General features: G+C 34.2%; 1 protein-coding gene across 1 annotated transcript; it reads right to left on the reverse strand.

Annotated features, from left to right (window-relative positions):
- Positions 1-9,368: 9,368 nt before the first annotated feature.
- LOC104225088 (electron transfer flavoprotein subunit beta, mitochondrial) lies at positions 9,369-13,346 on the reverse strand. Its single transcript, XM_009776855.2, has 5 exons — positions 13,154-13,346; positions 12,780-13,064; positions 11,563-11,643; positions 11,035-11,129; positions 9,369-9,811 (listed from the first exon to the last, which is right to left on the reverse strand). The coding sequence occupies exons 1-5, from the start codon at positions 13,220-13,222 to the stop codon at positions 9,586-9,588; spliced, it is 756 nt and encodes a 251-aa protein (XP_009775157.1). The 5' UTR covers positions 13,223-13,346; the 3' UTR covers positions 9,369-9,585.
- Positions 13,347-21,093: the final 7,747 nt, after the last annotated feature.

The raw sequence follows: 21,093 nt of genomic DNA on the forward strand, positions 1-21,093 counted from the left end.
GAGAAACCACACACGCAAACACCTTACTGAGCTCCGAAATATCCAACATGACGAACCGATTGGCCAAGGCCTGAACATCAACTGCAAGGGGTCTCTCCCCAATTGGAATATATGCCAAACTTCCCATACTCATTGCTTTTTGGCTCAAAGCATCGGCCACCACATTGGCCTTTCCCGGATGGTACAATATAGTGATATCATAATCCTTAAGCAACTCCAACCATCTCTGCTACCTCAAATTAAGATCCTTTTGCTTGAACAAATGCTGAAGACTGCGATGATCGGTGAATACTTCACAAGATACGCCATACACATAATGCATCCAAATCTTCAATGCATGAACTATGACAGCCAACTCCAAATCATGAACAAGGTAGTTCTTCTCATGTGGCTTCAACTGACGAGAAGCATAAGCAATAACCCTACCCTCCTGCATCAATACACAACCAATTCCAACTTTTGAGGCATCACAATACACGGTATATGAACCTGAAGCTAATGGCAAAACCAATATTGAAGCTGTGGTCAAAGTTGTCTTGAGTTTCGGAAAGCTCTTCTCACACTCGTACAACCATACAAATGAAACACCCTTCTGAGTCAACTTGGTCAAGGGCGATGCGATAGATGAGAATCTTTGAACAAACCGGCGATAATAGCCTACCAAACCAAGAAAGTTACGAATCTCTGTGGCTGAGGACGGTCTAGGCCAACTCTGAACCGCCTCTATCTTCTTTGGATCAACCTGAATACCCTTGTTGGACACCACGTGCCCCAAGAAAGCCACTAAACTGAGCCAAAACTCACACTTGGAGAATTTGGCATAAAGCTTCTCCTCCCTCAATCTCTGAAATACAACTCTCAAATGCTCTGCGTGCTCCTCCTAACTACGCGAGTACACCAGTATATCATTAATGAATACTCTAACGAACGAATCAAGATAAGGCCGGAACACGCTGTTCATCAAATGCATGAACGTTGCTGGGGAATTGGTTAGCCCGAAAGACATCACAAGGAACTCATAATGACCATATCTGGTCCTTAAAGTAGTCTTACGAATATCTGAATCCCTGATCTTCAACTGGTGATAACCCGAATGGAGATCAATCTTGGAGAACACCCTCGCTCCCTGAAGCTGGTCAAATAAATCATCAATGCGAGGCAAGGGATATTTGTTCTTAATTGTTACCTTGTTCAATTGCCTATAATCGATGCATATTCTCATTGTGCCATCCTTATTCTTTACAAACAGAACCGGTGCACCCCAAGGTGACACGCTAGGCCGAATGAACCCCTTATCTAGGAGTTCTTAAAGCTAATCTTTAATTCTTTCAACTCTGTTAGTGCCATACGATACGGCGGAATAGAAATAGGCTGAGTGCCTGGCACTAGGTCAATACCAAAATCAATATCCCTGTCCGGTGGCATGCCTGGCAGGTTTGCAGGAAACACATTGGGAAAATCCCTCACAACTGGAACAGAATCAATGCTAGGAGTCTCAGCTCCCACATCCCTCACAAATGCTAGATATAAAAGGAAACCCTTCCCAACCATACGCTGGGCCTTTAAGAAAGATATCACTCTACTAGGAACATAATCAGTCACACCACGCCACTCGATCCACGGTATATCCGGCATAGCCAAAGTGACTGTCTTAGCATGACGATCTAGAATAGCAAGACACGGAGATAACTAATCCATGCCCAAAATGACATCAAAATCCACCATGCTCAATAGCAATAGATCCACTCGGGTCTCTAGACCCCCAATAGTCACCACACATGACCGGTACACACGGTCTACAACAACAGTATTTCCCACCGGGGTAGATACATGAACAGGTAAAGCAAGAAACTCACGGGGCATACCCAAATAACGAGCAAAGTATGATGACACATAAGAAAAGGTGGAACCGGGATCAAATAATATAGAGGCATCTCTGTGGCAGACTAAGACAATACCTGTAATGACAGCATCTGAAGCAATAGCTTCGGGTCTAGCTGGAAGTGCATAGAAACGAGCCTGGCCACCGCCTGATCGACCTCCCCCTCTGGGGCGACCCCTGGCTGCATGACCCCCACCCCTAGCTGGATGGGCTGGTGGTGAAGTAACTAGAGCAGAAGTCGAGGGCTGACCCCTCTGCTAAAGCTGACCATCACAAAGTCGAGGGCACTGCCTCCTCATATGTCCAAACTCTCTGCACTCATAACAACTACCCGGTGCTGGAGATGGGGACTGAAGGGAACCCCTGGAACCGGAATGACCAGTAGAAGGACCTGGCATGGAAGAACCCTAGACTGATGGGGCACATGACGAGCTTTGGATTGGTAGGGCATTAAGTGATGACTGGCCCCACTGAGATCCATGATGACCATGACTCTAAGATGCCCCGAAATACTCTGGACGGGCCGACTGAGTGGGCCTAAAAAAACGACCTCTACCATGTTGGAACTAGTCCCTCGAAGGAGCACCACTGTAACTGCCAGACCCTCGGGGCCTCTTAGCCTCCCTCTCCTCTCGATCCTAACGGCGAACCGTCTCAATCTCGCGTGCGATATCAACCATCTCCTCGAACGTAGCACCCAACACTCTCTCTGGTCATAAGAATACGGAGGTGATAGTTAAGGCCATCAACAAATCTCGTGATCCTCTCACGGTCTGTCGGAACCATCTAGATGGCATGACGAGCCAACTCAGAATACCTCGCCTCATACTGTGACACAGTCATATACCCCTACTTCAGCCACACAAACTGCCTACGCAGCTCCTCTCTGCGGTATATACTTCTCCAAGAAGAGAGTGGAGAACTCCTACCAAGAAAAGGGCGCTGCACCGACCGGCCTATGCCTCTCATACGCCTCCCACCAAGTGAAGGCAGTCCCAGAAAACTGAAAGGTGGTAAATGCCACACCACTAGACTCGAGAATCCCTGTTGTACGGAGCATCCGCTGACACTTATCTAGAAAACCTTAGGCATCCTCACCCTCGGCACCACTAAATGACGGAGACTGGAGTCTACCAAACCTCTCAAGACGACGTTGCTCATCATCCGGCATAACTGGAACAACAAACTCCTAAGCTAGTGCAACCGGCTGGGCTGGAGGTGCCCCCAGCGTCTGGAGTCCCTGCACTACCTGCTTAGGTGTGCGAGCAGCGGGGGTCTGATTGCCTCCCCCGGCCTGTGAAGTAGCTGTTGTTGCGGTGGATGAAATTGCCTGAGCCAGGCCAGTGCAAACTGATAAGATCTGTGCCAAGGCCTCCTAAAGACCCGAAATCACAATGGGCATAGCTGGTGCTTGAACTGGTGCTGCTGGAGCATCCATAGCTGGAGCCTGATCCGGAGCTAGGGCAGCTGGTGGATCTACAGGTGTTGCCCTCGCTACTCTGCCTCTACCACGACCACGACCGCATCCACGACCTCTGGTGGTCTCCGCTGGTGGCACTGGTGGTCGTCCACCTCGTCTGGTAGCTCGCATCCTCACCATCTGTGAGAGAATAGGATAACAGAAGTTTAGTACTCGGACCAACAAGTTCGCATGACAAGAGTTCAAGAATCTGAAGTTTTTCCTAAAGGTTCTGCAGCCTCTCGAGGATAAATACAGACGTCTCCGTACCGATCCGCGAGACTCTACTAAACCTGCTCATGACTCGTGAGACCTATGTAACCTAGGCTCTGATACCAACTTGTCACGACCCAATTCCCGAACCCGGTCGTGATGGCGCCTCTCGTGAAGACAAGGCCAGTCAGACCAAAACAGAACACCTCTTTTAAATAGTTAAATATCATAACAGTTCTAAAGCATGATATAATATCCATAATTTGCATAATTAACGATAACAAAGTAAAATCCATCCCGACACAGCCCCATACCGGGGTGTCACAAGTCATGAGCAACTAAGAGAAATCCTGATACAGTCTACTAATCACTAGACCCAATACTATAGTTCTAAGAACATGAAAATGATAAGATAAGGGAGGCACGAGGGCTGCGGACGCCAACAGCTACCTCGTGATCTCCGAAACACTACCTGGACGGGAAGATCAGCACTCAGGAGCGGACTCTGCGATGCCTGAATCTGCACATACGGTGCAGGGAATAATGTGAGTACTCTGACCCAGTGAGTAATAATTATAAATAATAGTTGAAATCATGAAAACACGTAGAGGCACAAAGCAATTCTATATCAAAGCAGTAAAAATCACGTAAAGCGGTAAATCAGTGAAGAAGTCAAGTGAAATCTCTTTAAATCAGGTAAAACAGGTAATTTAGCAGATAAATAACAAGTAGAAATCAGCCCCTCGGGCACAGTATCAATTACTCAGAACAGTATTAGCTCCTCGGGCTCACTCTCATCACTTAGTGCTCGTTCTCAGCTCTCGACCCATATATCCCTCATAATAACAGAAATCAGAATAACCGTTGCTTCGTGCAACCCGATCCGTACATCGCTGCGACGTGCATCCCAATCCATATAGATAGTCGACTGCGCTCACTGGGGGTGTGCAAACTCCGAAGGGGCTCCTACAGCCCAAGCGCTATATTACTGCGGCATGCAGCCTAACCCATATAAGTATTGCTGCGGCGTGCAGCCCCATCCATAACATATATAATATCCTTACCATTGGGTTCTCAACCCCTCTCACTCATTAACCTCACAGCCTCTCGGGAGTAATAGAAGATAGGGGTCTCAGCCCACAAATTCTTCTCATTTAGGAATAGTATGATAAAATCGGCTCGAATCGTTTAAAACAGATAGAAACATGACCGCGGATATGATTTTTAACAAGTATAGTGAGGAAAAATCAATCAAAATCCTCGAAGAGTTCAAATAGTTGGCACGAAGCCCAAATATGGTAATTAGCCCAAATCATGACGATAACAAATAAGTTTCAGTCAAATACGCAGTAAAATCATTAGTCGGGACGGACCAAGTCTCAACCAGTAGTAAAAGACCCCACGCTCATCATCCAGCGCGTGTCTCACCTCAATATAGCACTACGATGTGCAATCCGGGGTTTCAAACCCTCAGGACATCATTTACAATCATTACTCACCTCGAACCGGCTGCAACTCTAGCTCGCGACGCCTTTGCCCCTCGAATCGGCCTCCACATACGTCGAATCTATCCAAAATCAGAACGAATACATCACATATGCTAAGGGAGCAAAACTCAAGCAAAAACAATCGAAAAATATCAAAAATCCCGAAATTAGCAAAACCCGAGCCCCGGGCCCACTTATCAAAACTCAGAAAGTTTTACATCATTAGCTTCCTTATCACCCCATGAGTTCATACATACCAAAAGTTCTCAATTCCGACCTCAAATGGTCTTTCAAATCCCAATTTAAAAGTTCAAAATCTCAAGCCCTAGTTCTTCCATTTTTAGCTTAAATTCCATGAATTTCTAGGTTAATTTCACAATAGATTCGAGTTTTAGGTTCAAAAATCTTACCTCCAATCAATTCTCCTTGAACCCCCCTTTAATCACCTTCAAAAAGCTCTCAAAATACTCAGCTATGGAGGAAAAATGGCTCAGAATCGCGGATGAAATAACTTATAAACTTTCTGCCCAGGGGTTTTTCGCATCTGCGGACAAAATCCTGCTTCTGCGGTACCGCATATGCGGCCCAAACAACCGCTTATGCGGTCACTCACTTACTAGCCAAAACCGCATCTACGATGGCAAATTCCGCATCTGCGGCTTCGTAGATGCGGCCACCTTAACCGCTTTTGCGGAAACTAATCACCCCGCCCACTCTCGCATCTGCGGCTTCCCTCCCGCATGTGTGGCACCGCACCTGCGGTCCCCAATCCGCAGGTGGGAAATACCAGAAGTAGCAGAAAATCTGCAATCACTCAAGTTCCAAAACTTCCCGTTAGCCATCTGAAATCACCACGGGGCCCTCGGGACCTCAACCAAAAGCACCAACACAACCCAATACCTCATTCAAACTTGTTCCAATCATCAAAACACCTCAAACAACGCCAAATCCATCACTTCACATCGAATTCAAGCCTAAGTTTTCTAAAAACTTTCGAAATACGTTTTCGATCAAAAACCCAACCAAACCACGTCCGAATGACCTGAAATTTTGCACGCACATCCCAAATGACATAACGAAGTTACAGCAGCTCTCAAAATTTCATTCCGACCCTCGGATCAAAATCTCTCCAACCAACCGGAAATCGCCAAAATACTAACTTTGCCAATTTAAGCCTAATTCTACTCTGGATCTCCAAAACCAATTCCGATCACACTCCTAAGTCATAAATCACCTTCCGAAGCTAATCGAACCATCGGAACTCATATCCGATCCCTCTAACATATAAGTCAACACCCGGTTGACTTTTCCAGCTTAAACCTTCTTAAAAAAGACTAAGTGTCTCATTTCTTACCAAATCCACTCCGAACGCAAACTACCCAACTCGCTCACATAAAACACGGATAATGAAGCATAATGAAGCAGAAATGGGGGAAACGGAGCGGTAACTCATAAGACGACTGGCCGGGTCATCATACTTATGGCCATATCAAGTGACATTTTGAAGTAAAGGATAAGGGGAGCTGCTGTACAACTTGGAAGATATTTTGCATGATCTTTTGATATTTCTGCATTGTCAGGATTACTCAATGTACTCATCTTTCTATACAAAATTATTTGTACAATCATATTTGAGTTTTCTTCTTGTATTTATTGCTTTTTTGTTAGGGAAAAAAGGCTAATTCTTTTTAGTTGGCCATTTTCTGTTTATTTTTTTATTCTTGGAAACATCAATTTGAATTCTTGATAAAGAGATTCTTTGTGATTGTATGTAATTTTGTGGAAGAAGGGTAGAAGACAGTGACAAGTGAAATCGCCGAGTCTAATAGATAAATAATTTGGAGCCATATGAAATAGTTAATTCTCAAGGTCTTATTTAGTTACTGCATCGTTCTTCTTTTCTTAGTAGCAATGTGGTGTGGTATCAGTTACTGTGTATCGTTTGAATATATTGAGTTTTGGCCATCTATGTGTCTTCAAAATAATCTTTTCTTGGGGTTTGGCCATCTTTTCTCTTTAGTTCGACGGAGAAAATGAGAATACATCCTCGTATTGGAACTTTGCATTTATCATTGCTTTTTATAATTTTTATAAGTTAATTTCTGTAATTAATTTGAAAAATCTTTTAAGAGTGATAATGATATGATTCTATATCACTCTCTGATGAGTATTTGGTTGTTAATAAAAATTTGTATTCTATTTTTACAAGTTTTCATCTTTGAATATATGATAATGATTTACATTCTTTGTTTGTGTAATTATTAGTAGTAATTTTTAAGATAAAAGATATTTTTTTAGTAATTCTTGGATCTTTCTTAATAGTTGGAACTTAATAATCTTCCTTTGTAATAGTATATATTTAACAATACATCCCAAGGAAATGATCTCTTGTGTTTTTTTTATGCTAAATTTTTTTTTAGCATTTGATCTCTCTGCAAATTCAATGATCTCTTTTATGATCTTTACTAGTGGTGGTATAACTCCAGACTTAAAAATGTCATGGCAAAATTGCCTAACCTTATTACTAACATCGAGCCAGAATTTTTGATAAAAGAAAGAATGAAGTCCATATGAACCCGGTGCTTTATAAGGACCAAAGCTAAACATGACACGATCAATTTCACTGTCTTCAAGAGGTTTTTCTAGAATATGATTGTTAATATTATTTAATAAATTGAAGTTTGGACTGAAGCTAATATTAGTTGACTGATTGTGCTCAGTATTAAAAAGATTTTTATAATAAGAGAGTATGTGCTCTTGAATAGCTTGTTGCTCGTAAAACCAATTACCTACGGAATCTTTTAGTGAAGTTATTCTATTTCTCCTACGTCTTTGTAAGGCAGACATATAAAAAAAATTTGTATTAGCATCCCCTTCATTAAGTCAAGTCATTCTTGATTTAAGCTTTCAAAAGTCCTCCATTCTAAGTATACTACTAAATTCATTATTCAATTGGACTTCTAAGTTTTGAAGGAAACAACTAGTTGGGTAGTGTATAGAAGAGTGAATTCCTGCTAGTATAACGTTGACAGAATAAGGAGTCTCCAATCCCTATGCTTTTTTAAAAAAAAAATCGTTTTGCTTTATTTAATCCTTTTACTTCAATGTTAACATAAATCTTAAACGTTTTTTTGTTATTACAAGTATGTTGTTTGCAATTTCAGCAAATCAAATTTTACTTGTTACCTTTAGAATCCAAGCCATTTACACCGACTTTAATTACTTTCTCTATTCACTTTTGCTTGTCTATTATATTAAAAATAAATTTTTAGTTTTGTCTATTTTATCAAATCAAGAGAAAAAATAACTTTTTTTCCTATTTTACCCTGGAAAAATATGTTTTTTTATCAATTGTTTCTTAAGAATAGTGCAATATCCATTGTGTACAAGTAAAGTATTTCATACCGAGTGACCTTGCCCATAAGACATAAATAGATAAGAGAATATCACCTACTTCCTTCGTTATGTAAACTTGTTTAACTGTGCACGGAGTTTAAAAAAATGAAGACTTGAAATTTGTGGTCCTAAACAAGTTAAAATGGGACCCAGAGTATTTGTGTGGTTATAAAAGCTTCTCATTAAGGGTAGAATTGTAAGTTTAAGCTAAATTATTACTCCCTCCGGTTCACAATAAGTGACCAGTTTACATTTTTATTTTGGTTCAAAATAAGTGTCCAGTTAGGTAATCAAGAAAAAATTCAATTTGTTTTTACTCTTTTACCCTTATGTGCATATCCCTAAAAAGTTTTCTCACTCTTCACTATAACTATGTGACCAATTTAATAAGGGTAGTTTAGTCATACTAGGTATTTTTGTACAGGATTTAGCATTTTCTTAATGGGCGTGCTAAAAAGAAACTAGTCACTACCGGAGGGAGTACTAAATTTAGAAAGGAGTCATTCTTTTTGGAACGGACCAAAAAGGAAATAGGTTCACATAAACTGGAACGGAGGGAGTACTAACTTCTCAACAAGTCTAGTCAACGCTATTACATATGAAGTTGATTTAAAGCAACTAACAATCCCAAAAAACCCCAGATGATAGTACTCCCCCGTTCACTTTTACTTGACATGTATACTAAAAATAGATTTTTATTTTTACTTGTCACTTTATGCATATCAAGTGAAGATAAATTTTTTTCCTTGCTATACCCACATTATTTATTACTCAGTTCAAATCATTTTCTCAAATCCAATAAAATATACATCAATTAATATGTATATTATGGTAAATTATGCACTTCATTTATTATTTCTTAAAGGGCGTGAAAAGTCAAAACGTGTCAAGTAAAGATTCTCCAGCTTTAAGATAGAAGAAGTTAGATATATTTGAAATGAAAGAAAGTAGATGAGATCTTTTCATTATGTGATCATAGTTATTACATGCTACATTGTTGGAAGTTTACAAAGAGAAACATTTGGTGTAAAAGACATGAAATCTGTAGTGAACCACTGTTAACACACTCAAACTACGCGTGCTTCATTCTTCACCTTGACAATCACCTCGAGTGATGAAATTGCAGCGGCAAACAACTGCTAGTACACTCAAATTACGCGAGCTTCATTCTTTAGCTTGTCAATCAGCTCATCCACAGAAGAAAGTATGAGACCTGCTTTTCTTTTAGGAGGTTCGGTTACTTCAACTACTTCAAAGTCGGATTTGATCTCCACGTTCAAGTCTTTTGGTGTGAATTTCTTTATTGGCTTCGACTTTGCTTTCATTATGTTCGGGAGTGTTGCATATCTTGGCTGGTTCAGCCTCAAATCGGTGCTGTTTCCACAACAGAGAAGTCATAACTACACAGATCTAATATCCAACTACTATGTAACATAAGCGCCTTGAGCAGAGAAATAAATAAAGTAGATAGTATAAATTTGTAGCTGAATTTAGTTTCTAACATCTGTCGAAGACTCAAAGGCTATGATTTAGATTAATCGACCAAGTGGTACAATATTATCGTTGTCCGAGGACCCCATACTGCTCAGAAATAATAAAATTAGTTTTTTGGAATATCACCACATGACTAATCTTAGACGTGGATTTAAAAAGCCCATTATCAAAAGATCTGCTTCTCAAATCTACTGGGAAACGAAAATGACTAATTCTATTGATACTTAATATTGAAAGGATGTAATCGATGTAACAAAGACATGGAGCTTTTTAAAGAGCTTAGAGCGAGGCCGAAAAGGGTTTAAGGACTATTTCAGAGCTTGCTTATCACATCTAACCGTTTTCATGCTAAATAACTATGTAAAAGCATCTCACTCTGACTATCAGCAAACTGGATTCTTACGTCCGATACTGACTAAACAGTTTTGACAGTGTAAATATTTCCTAGCTATAGCAGTATCCTTTTTCTGGTGCAGAAAAAGTTTGGGAAACTGAAAACAGGGGAAATAGGGAGGCGGATTTCTTTGTTTGATCCACTTAATTATAGATTTAGTTTTGAGAGAAGCCCACTTCACGACTAGCCAGTAAAATACTAAATATTAGAGAAGTAAAGCAATCATATAACACAAGAGTTGTGGCCTGTGCATTTGAATTTGAGATTGACTTAGTTAAAATCTTATTTGTTTTAAAAGGCCCTAAAAGACCTACTTCTAAATCTTTTGTTCTTATTCAGAAGACACACTTCCAAGTCATCTTATCGTGAGCATACAAGTCTTAGAGATAATTGGATTGAAACTTACGTGATTACAACAACAACAATAGCAACCCAGTGGATTCCCACAAGTGGGATTTGGGGAGGGTAGGAGGTACCCAGCGTTACCCCTGCCCTGGGAGGGCAGAAAGCCTGTTTCAGATAGACTCTCAGCTAAAGAAAAGATGAAAGAAGTACTGACAACAAGTAGTAACAAAGCAAGATATTAAGAAAATCGAAGCTAATATAGAAATAGAACGGAAGGTAGTAATAGCAATCTAAGGATAATTATATCACACTAATACTAATACTATCGAACTAAGGAAGACAAAGGGAAATGCTTGAAACTTACGTGATTACTGCAGGCAAATCCAAAGACAATGTCTCAATACCACCATCAACTTCTCTGTCTACTGTAGCCACCTGTTTTTCTTTGTCCAGCACAACCTAAAAGAACCATCGTTAGTGAGATTGCAGCCCTAAACAAGCCAACTGGACATGAACGTAAAGAAAATATAGTTGAAACAGAAAGATGGATTTTGGAAGACTGATGATTGTTTAATAATTTTTGCTACGAAAAGTGCTGATTGTATGAGATCCGGCAATCCTACTGTAAGATTAACCTAAATAGGTTTGAAGATTACACGTTACGCAAACAGCTAAATGATTTAGATAGTCTTATATCTGATTAGATTTATAAATATGAGCACACGGGTTCACGAGGTGCTCAAAATTAAGACATAAAGAAACAAACGGAGACTCAGTTTGAAGGTTTTGGATACTTGGACAAAATGTCCAAGAGGTACTCAAGAAAGGCACACTGAATAGAGGTGATATAGACCAGCTTAGACCAGATAGAGGTTGCAGAAATGATACAAACCTTAGAGGCAAAAGTTCCCTGTGGCCATTTGAGAAGTCCTGCAACCATTTGGCCTGTCTGGTTTTGATCATTGTCAATTGCCTACAGAAAAATCACAATATTAGACAAACAAAAAGGCCAAAACCCAAAAAGAAACTGAAGGGGAATGAAGAAAATAACCAAGAAAACACAGAGAATAGCAGATAGTCAGTAACTCCACTAAAACCAAAATTTGTTCCATTTGTACTTTATCAATCAAACACTAAAAATATGCTTGGTATGGCAGAAAACACTTTGTCTCGATACAATCAATTTCTAGTGTTTGATTGCCTTAAATTATTGAAAAAGCTTTCTTGAAAGTAAATATTTCCACCAAAAGGGGGAAAATGACTTGCCTTCACTTATGAGCAGAATTCATTTTCTTTTACAAATATCTTTAACTCTTACTCCATATCAATTGCTTCAACCAACTCTCAGACATTATGTCGAAATTTAAACAATATAATCATACCTTATCTTCCACCTAGAACAATTCCTACTTATCACTTACTCTTACACCCAACCAAACACTGGAAAATGATTCAAACCATAATTTCATAAAATAAAATCTTTACATATTTCCACTGGAAAACAGCTTTTGTTATATCAAACAAACCCCTAAGTCAATTAAACAATCACATAACTGAATGCAATACAGATTAATCCGTCATTGGATTTGAAGTAATACTCCCTCCGTACCAATTTATGTGATACTCTCTCCTTTTGGTCTGTCCAACAAAGAATGACAATTTTTTATATTTGAAATAATTTAACTACAAAATTCTCATTTTACCTTAATGAATATACCACAAGTTCCAAAAGTCCTTTTTTAAACTCAATCCACTAGTCAAACCAACATCACACAAATTGGGATGGTGGGAGTATGACAGACAGGGACGGAGCCACAGTACCGGCCATGAGTTCGGCCGAATCCAGTAGCTTTAGTTCAAACATTGTATTTATCTTTTAATTTTTTTTAATTATATATAAATATTAATTTAGAACCCAGTAACTTAAAAGTATTAGCGAACCCATAAACTCAAAATCCTAACTCCGCCTCTGATGACATATATGAACTTGCTCATAAGAAATCAAATATATTTTACTAACGGACTAACCTAATAACTAAGCAATTTTTGAACACAAAAGTAAACAAACTAAAGCAAATAAAAGCTCAAATCTTTACATCAAAATCATACCTGTTTGCCTAGTAAAAGAAGGCCAGGCTTTTCAACATCGACAAGAGCTTTAAGAATCTTAGCAATTGTAAGTGGATAAATATTCTCAGGTGCTTCAACATGAATTGCCCGGTCTGCTCCCATAGCTAAACCGGTTCTTAAAGTCTCCGTAAAGTGAACCGGCCCAATACTAACAGCCACCACTTCTGAAGCCAAACCGGATTGTTTAATCCTTAAAGCTTCTTCTAATGCTATTTCACAAAATGGGTTCATTGACATCTTCACGTTTTTGGTCTCTACTCCACTCTTCAGTCCAACATTAAAATAATTCTCAATTAAAATTACACCCAAAAAAAAATGAAAATTCAATCAAATGAAATTGTTAAAGATTGTACCTTGTCCGGTTTAACTCGGATTTTGACAGCGTAATCAACGACACGTTTGATCGCTACCATGATCTTCATCGTTGGTCGGAAATTGTTCAGAGAAAATGGAGAGTATTTTGAGCTAGACACGGAAGTTGCTATTTGTTTAAAAGTATATTTATGTCCACGTTAGAGAAAAAAATAAATAGAAGTATAATAAGGGCTATTTGCACAACATAAGATAAGTTTTGGGAAAAGATTACACGCCAGCATTATGGCTAATTTATATATCTATCTTCTATCTATATATATTAAAGCAAGAAAGTTATCATATATAATTGATATTATGATTAAACCAAGTGACAAGCTAATAAATATCAATAGTATATGATAACTTTATTCTATATTTGACTATTTTAATTAAATAATTCGAATTTTAGAACTTTATCAATAAATTCAAAATTCGAATTTAAATTAAAAATAAAATTTATCTTTTTTTTATCATGTTATCATACTTAATTCGGTTAATGATCATATGCAATCATGTGAGGAACTTTTATTATTTCTTCTAATTATTCAAATACTACTTCGCCTCTAGCAAAAAAAAACTACTTCATATAACTATAAAACTCTTTCACATTTAAAATCCTATAAGTATAGTTCTTTGAAACACTGTAGCTAGATTTGAATAAAACAAAATTCTTTTAAAATAAATGTAATATATAGGGTACACGTCTATGTTTATCTAAATAACAAAAAAGAGTTTACAAAACAAATAAAAGTTTACTTACATATAAAATAAAGTAAACATACATGTTGGAGAAAGAAACATCACAAAATCCGTCAATATTAAAAAAAAAATTGTTTCTTTTTTCTTCTTGAAGAATATTTGTTTGAAGAGTCAATTTGCATAAATGGACATCAAACAAATAACAATACTTTGGTTATACAATTGCTATTATTAATTTCAATTTAGCACATTCAAAGAATTGAAGGGTATAAGCTGAAACCCCTTCATTTAGCTGTAGTCAAGCCAATATTGTAAGGGTATAATATTTTTTTCGTTGAAGAATATTAGTTTTGAATCATTAGATTATGTGAAAGGTTTTTTTTCAAACTCAACAAGAGAAAAATTGGTTATTAATTGATAGTTTCTATAGCGGCTTTTAAGTGTAACAAAGAGTATATATAAAGAAAAAATTGGTATGACGTGAATTTTTTTTTAAATGTAAACAAACTATTTCGAAAAAACTCTTTACTTTTTTTAATTCAAAGATAATAAAAAGATAAGATATTTTTGAATATTAGTAGAGAGTTTTAAAATTATTATAATAGAAGTTATATCATGGATAAACTCAAAAAACCGAAATCTTATGGAATATTTACATAATATCCGGTCATATTTATTGTTTATTTTTTATAGCTAATATAGATAGATGATATACCGACAACACACGATTATACACATTTTATATGTGAATTATATATAAATTACACATCATTCAATTTTTTAATTTAAGTGGTCTAGTGAGCACGTATTTAGGCTGATTAGATAAAGCCAAAAGAAAAATATGAAATAATTTCAACCAAAGACTAAAAATATAATTAAAGTTCATATGTAGATAATTTTTATTAAAACTCATCCTTTTATAGTGAAATAAATTAATTTTTTGTAACAAAAGAAATAACGACATAAAAAATAAGATAAAAGAAAATAAATATTGAAAAAATGTTGGAAAGATCTAAAAATGAGAAATAAAAGATGATAACAAATTTCTTCTTATGTTTAATCTTTATTGAGTATAAAAAATTTGAAAGTTAATCTCATTGATTTCAAACTTTTTTTTTTCAACTCAAATACATAGGTTATAAGATAAGAATATCTTAGAATATTTTTTTTAATTTACATTATGTGTCATTTTTAAAAAATTACTATTACTAACAAACTGATATGATATTCAAATTTGAATTGGAATGCAATTTGAGTAGTTTGCATTGAGGTTAAGCCAAGTATGGTGTCGACAAATAATTTCTTGACAATTTTAAGACAATATATGCAATGTTTTATAATAATAATCAACTAATTTAACATGTAAAGATTCAAAGAACAAATCTTTTGTATATATAGGGTATTAAAAATAAAAATTCTGGGGCTAAAGATATCGACAAACTTAAAGTGGAGTTATACTGAAATAAATCCGGCCAAAGAATTATTTAAATTTTTATATAGTCGATTAAAGTGAATTTTAAATTAAGGATAATATCTTTACTTGCATCATTATAAAGATAATCATTATTATAATATATATAAAATTTTAGAAATTGAAATTTCAAAATAGAAATATTTTTTGAAAGATAAAATCATACCAAATAAGAGTTCAAGTCGTAGTATAACAGTCACGTCGTAATCAAAGAATTATTTATATCGTGTCAACCTTTGTGCTTTGCTATAAATATGAGTTATTATTTCACTATGTGGATATTTTTAGGTTCCAATGACATCTATGAGAATAGTGCAAAAATAAAACTATCACTACGAGAATTGAGAAAATGTTAGTCTTTTTTCATGTAGTGTTTCTTAATTAATATATGACGATTATCTATAATTATTTAGAAGGTTTAAATGTTAAGGTTGTTTACATATAATTCAAATAACTCAGATATTTAACATGGTTAATGTCAAATATCAAAATGGAGCAAAAAAATTTCATTAACTAATTTTTTTTTTATATTTTTAGATAGCCAACTAAAATGAGTTTTGAATTAAGAATAATATTGTCAATTACATTATTATAAAAAAATTATTATTATAAAATAATGTTTTAGAAACTGAAATTTTAAGAAAGAAATATTTTTTTAAGAGATATCAACACACCAAATAAGAATTCAAGTAGTAGTAAAAGAGTTAAGTCTTATCCAAAGAGTAATTCATTGTTTCAACATTTGATTGTTTTGCCATAAATATGAGTTATTATTTTGCTTCCTGATTATTTTTAGGATCCAATGAAACCGACAAGAATGGTATCAAAAAAGAAAAATAGATAATATCCAATGATTATCTATATTTATTGAGAAAGTGTAAATTTTAATATTATTTACATACAATCCAAATAACTTAAATATTTGACATGATTAGTGTCCACGCATCCGCGCGGGTACTAATACTATTAATCTATATATATATTAAAGCAAGAAAGTTACCATATATAATTGACATTATGGTTAAGCCAAGTGGCAAGCTAATAAATGTCAGTAGTATATGATAACTTTATTCTATATTTGACTATTTTAGTTAAATAATTCAAATTTTAAAACTTTATCTATAAATTCAAAATTGTCTTTTAATTCAAATATATATATGAATATAATATTTGTATTTATATATATATATATATTTGAATTAAAAGACAATTTTGAATTTACAGATAAAGTTCTAAAATTCGAATTTAAATTTAAAATAAAATTTATCTTTTTTTATCATGTTATCATACTTAATTCGGTTAATGATCATATGCAATCATGTGAGAAACTTTTGATATTTTTTCTAATTATTTAAAAACTACTTCGGCTCTAGCAAAAAAAAAAACTACTTCATATAACTATAAAACTCTTTTACATTTAAAATCCTATAAGTATAGTTCTTTGAAACACTGTAGCTAGATTTGAATAAAACGAAATTCTTTTAAAATAAATGTAATATATAGGGTACATGTCTATGTTTATCTAAATAACAAAAAAGAGTTTACAAAACCAAATAAAAGTTTACTTACATATAAAATAAAGTAAACATACATGCTGGAGAAAGAAACATCACAAAATCCATCAATATTAAAAAAAAAAGTTGTTTCTTTTTTCTTCTTAAAGAATATTTGTTTGATGAGTCAATTTGCATAAATGGACATCAAACAAATAACAATACTTTGGATACAATTGCTATTATTAATTTCAATTTAGCACATTCAAGGAATTGAAGGGTATAAGCAGAAACCCCTTTATTTAGCTGTAGTCAAGCCAATATTGCAAGGGTATAATATTTTTTTCGTTGAAGAATATTAATTTTGAATCATTAGATTATGTGAAAGGTTTTTTTTCAAACTCAACAAGAGATAAATTGGTTACTAATTGATAGTTTCTATAGCGGCTTTTAAGTGTAACAAAGAGTATATATAAAGAAAAAAATTGGTATGACGTGATTTTTTTTTAAAAATGTAAACAAACTATTTCGAAAAAACTCTTTACTTTTTTTAATTCAAATATAATAAAAAGATAAGATATTTTTGAATATTAGTAGAGAGTTTTAAAATTATTATAATAGAAGTTATATTATGGATAAACTCAAAAAACTGAAATCTTATGGAATATTTACATAATATCCGGTCATATTTATTGTTTACTTTTTATAGCTAATATAGATAGATGATATACCGACAACACACGATTATACACATTTTATATGTGAATTATATATAAATTACACATCATTCAATTTTTTAATTTAAGTGGTCTAGTGAGCACGTATTTAGGCTGATTAGATAAAGCCAAAAGAAAAATATGAAATAATTTCAACCAAAAACTAAAAATATAATTAAAGTTCATATGTAGATAATTTTTATTAAAACTTATCCTTTTATAATGAAATAAATTAATTTTTTGTAACAAAAGAAATAACGACATAAAAAATAAGATAAAAGAAAATAAATATTGAAAAAATGTTGGAAAGATCTAAAAACGAGAAGTAAAAGATGACAACAAATTTCTTCTTATATTTAATCTTTATTGAGTATACAAAATTTGAAAGTTAATCTCATTGATTTCAAACTTTTTTTTTTCAACTCAAATACAAAGGTTATAAGATAAGAATATTTTAGAATATTTTTTTTAATTTACATTATGTGTCATTTTTAAAAAATTACTATTACTAACAAACTGATATGATATTCAAATTTGAATTGGAATGCAATTTGAGTAGTTTGCATTGAGGTTAAGCCAAGTATGGTGTCGACAAATAATTTCTTGACAATTTTAAGACAATATATGCAATGTTTTATAATAATAATCAACTAATTTAACATGTAAAGATTCAAAGAACAAATCTTTTGTATATATAGGGTATTAAAAATAAAAATTCTGGGGCTAGAGATATTGACAAACTTAAAGTGGAGTTATACTGAAATAAATCCGGCCAAAGAATTATTTAAATTTTTATATAGCCGATTAAAGTGAATTTTAAATTAAGGATAATATCTTTACTTGCATCATTATAAAGATAATCATTATTATAATATATATAAAATTTTAGAAATTGAAATTTCAAAATAGAAATATTTTTTGAAAGATAAAATCATACCAAATAAGAGTTCAAGTCGTAGTATAACAGTCACATCGTAATCAAAGAATTCTTTATATCGTGTCAACCTTTGTGCTTTGCTATAAATATGAGTTATTATTTCACTATATGGCTATTTTTAGGTTCTAATGACATCTATGAGAATAGTGCAAAAATAAAACTATCACTACGAGAGTTGAGAAAATGTTAGTCTTTTTTCATGTAGTGCTTTTTAATTAATATATGACGATTATCTATAATTATTTAGAATGTTTAAATGTTAAGGTTATTTACATATAATTCAAATAACTCAGATATTAACATGGTTAATGTCAAATATCAAAATGGAGCAAAAAAAATTTCACTAGCTAAATTTTTTTTTTATATTTTTAGATAGCCAACTAAAATGAGTTTTGAATTAAGAATAATATTTTCAATTATATTATTATAAAAATAATTATTTATTGAAAAATAATGTTTTAGAAACTGAAATTTTAAGAAAGAAATATTTTTTTAAGAGATATCAATACACCAAATAAGAATTCAAGTAGTAGTAAAAGAGTTAAGTCTTATCCATAGAGTAACTCATTGTTTCAACATTTGATTGTTTTGCCATAAATATGAGTTATTATTTTGTTTCTTGATTATTTTTAGGATCCAATGACACCGACAAGAATGGTATCAAAAAAGAAAAATAGATAATATCCAATGATTATCTATATTTACTGAGAAAGTGTAAATTTTAATATTATTTACATACAATCCAAATAACTTAAATATTTGACATGATTAGTGTCCGCGCATCCGCGCGGGTACTAATACTAGTAAATCTAATAATAATCGATAGAATTACACGAGCATGCTTTAAAATTTTAGCACGTTTATTTTAGCATGATCAAAATATAAACCAATTTAAAAAAAGTGACATAATACTCCAAGTAGAGGAAGAAATTGAAGCCCATTTTGAGTCTTTGACACTTAATGCAATGGTCCAATCATTATTAGTTTTCTTGAGGGGGCAAGTGCATAGATAGCCATTCTCATGGATGCTATTTAGAGATTAATCAACACTTATTTTGTCCTGAAATTTTAAACAAAAAATCTTAATTTCAGGACAATCAGAACATTTTGATCCTAAAAATTTGAACTAGAAAACTGAAATTCAGGATGCACTGACTAATTTCTAAATAATAGCCCTTCAGAATGGCTACCTGGAAGCCTCTTAAACTTGTCCTCCCTTTTCACTATGACACTTAATCTTGAGTATATTCCATTTGGACCCTATAACAAGGTTTTTACTGTGTCACTTAGACACAAAAAACATACTGGCTTTTATAAGTCAAGCGCGTGTATATAAGAGCTTATAATGTGTAATAACCGATGAATAGTTTTAGCCCATGTGGAATTATTGTCCACGTAAGATACATGTGTACCGGATAAATCCAAGTCAAACAAATCGGGTTCAAGATTAAACTGCCCAACCCATATAATTATTTTTAATCTTTACCGCCCTTAGTACAAAAGCCCTAACCTCACTCCCATCTCCGTCTATCCTCTTCCACTTCCAAAATCGATTACTCCATTAGAGAGATTCTGGAATTATCTGCTACTTCTCATAAATGATTGAAGCTAACAACCTGAAATTTGTTCAAATTTCACTCCCGTCTCTATTTATCATTTGCAATTTTTTATCTGAAGAAATTGTGAAGTCGATTATTTTGGGTGACCTTCAGCAAGAGTGTTGTCTCGAATTACTCCTTTACTGCTATGTCTCGAGTTACTCTTTTACTGAGATTTTAATTATTTATTACAGTTTTTGTGTTAGTAATATTGTTTTGGGAATTGTAAATATAAAATTAGGTTTTTCATTTATTTTCTTCGAATCTTGCTGATTGTGCTCACGTGTTGCTTTTTTTTTTTGTTCACTTTAGGTTAAAATCATGTCAGTGGATGAATACATTCTTGTCCGTTTTCACCATGGTGGAACATTTACCAAATCTCCAATGCCAAATATGTCACTAATATAGAGATAAATTAGTTTTCTAGTGACAAAGACCATTTCTCCCTGTTTGAACTTCAATATTACCCAAGGGGGTTGGGTATGCAATTGTTGGAATTTTTTTGTCTTTAACCCTAATTCTAAAGAATTTGTCTGTGTGAAAAATGATGAACAACTATATTATATTGCTTGTTAGTATAATGAGTGTATTTAAACTTGTACATTTCACATGTTGTTGAGATAATTTCTTATAGTGTGGTCCAAATTGGATATTTATATGGGCCAGAGGTTGTTGAAGAAAGCAACAACAGAATAAATGATCCATCTAGGGCAATACTATAAGATGGTCCAGATAGTATAAATGGACCACAACCTGTTGAAGAGCCTCCACTTGAAGAGTTTGAGACTGTTATTCGTGGGGAAGGGGTTGTTGCTGGTGGGGAAGATTTTTCTTGTAATGTAGAAGAAGAAGTTGCTAGTGTATAGAATCTAAATGTTGGAGAAAGGGCTGGTGAAAAAGAGGTTTATTCAAAGGTAGCTAGTAGTGAGTTAGATCTTGATGAACTTCCTAATTAGGATGATAGTGAAGTTGATGAAGAGGCTAGGACAGAAGAACTAAAAAGAAAGCTATCAGAAGGAAGAAAC

This window comes from Nicotiana sylvestris, chromosome 1, assembly GCF_000393655.2.
Source record: "Nicotiana sylvestris chromosome 1, ASM39365v2, whole genome shotgun sequence".
NCBI classification, from domain to species: Eukaryota; Viridiplantae; Streptophyta; class Magnoliopsida; order Solanales; family Solanaceae; genus Nicotiana; species Nicotiana sylvestris.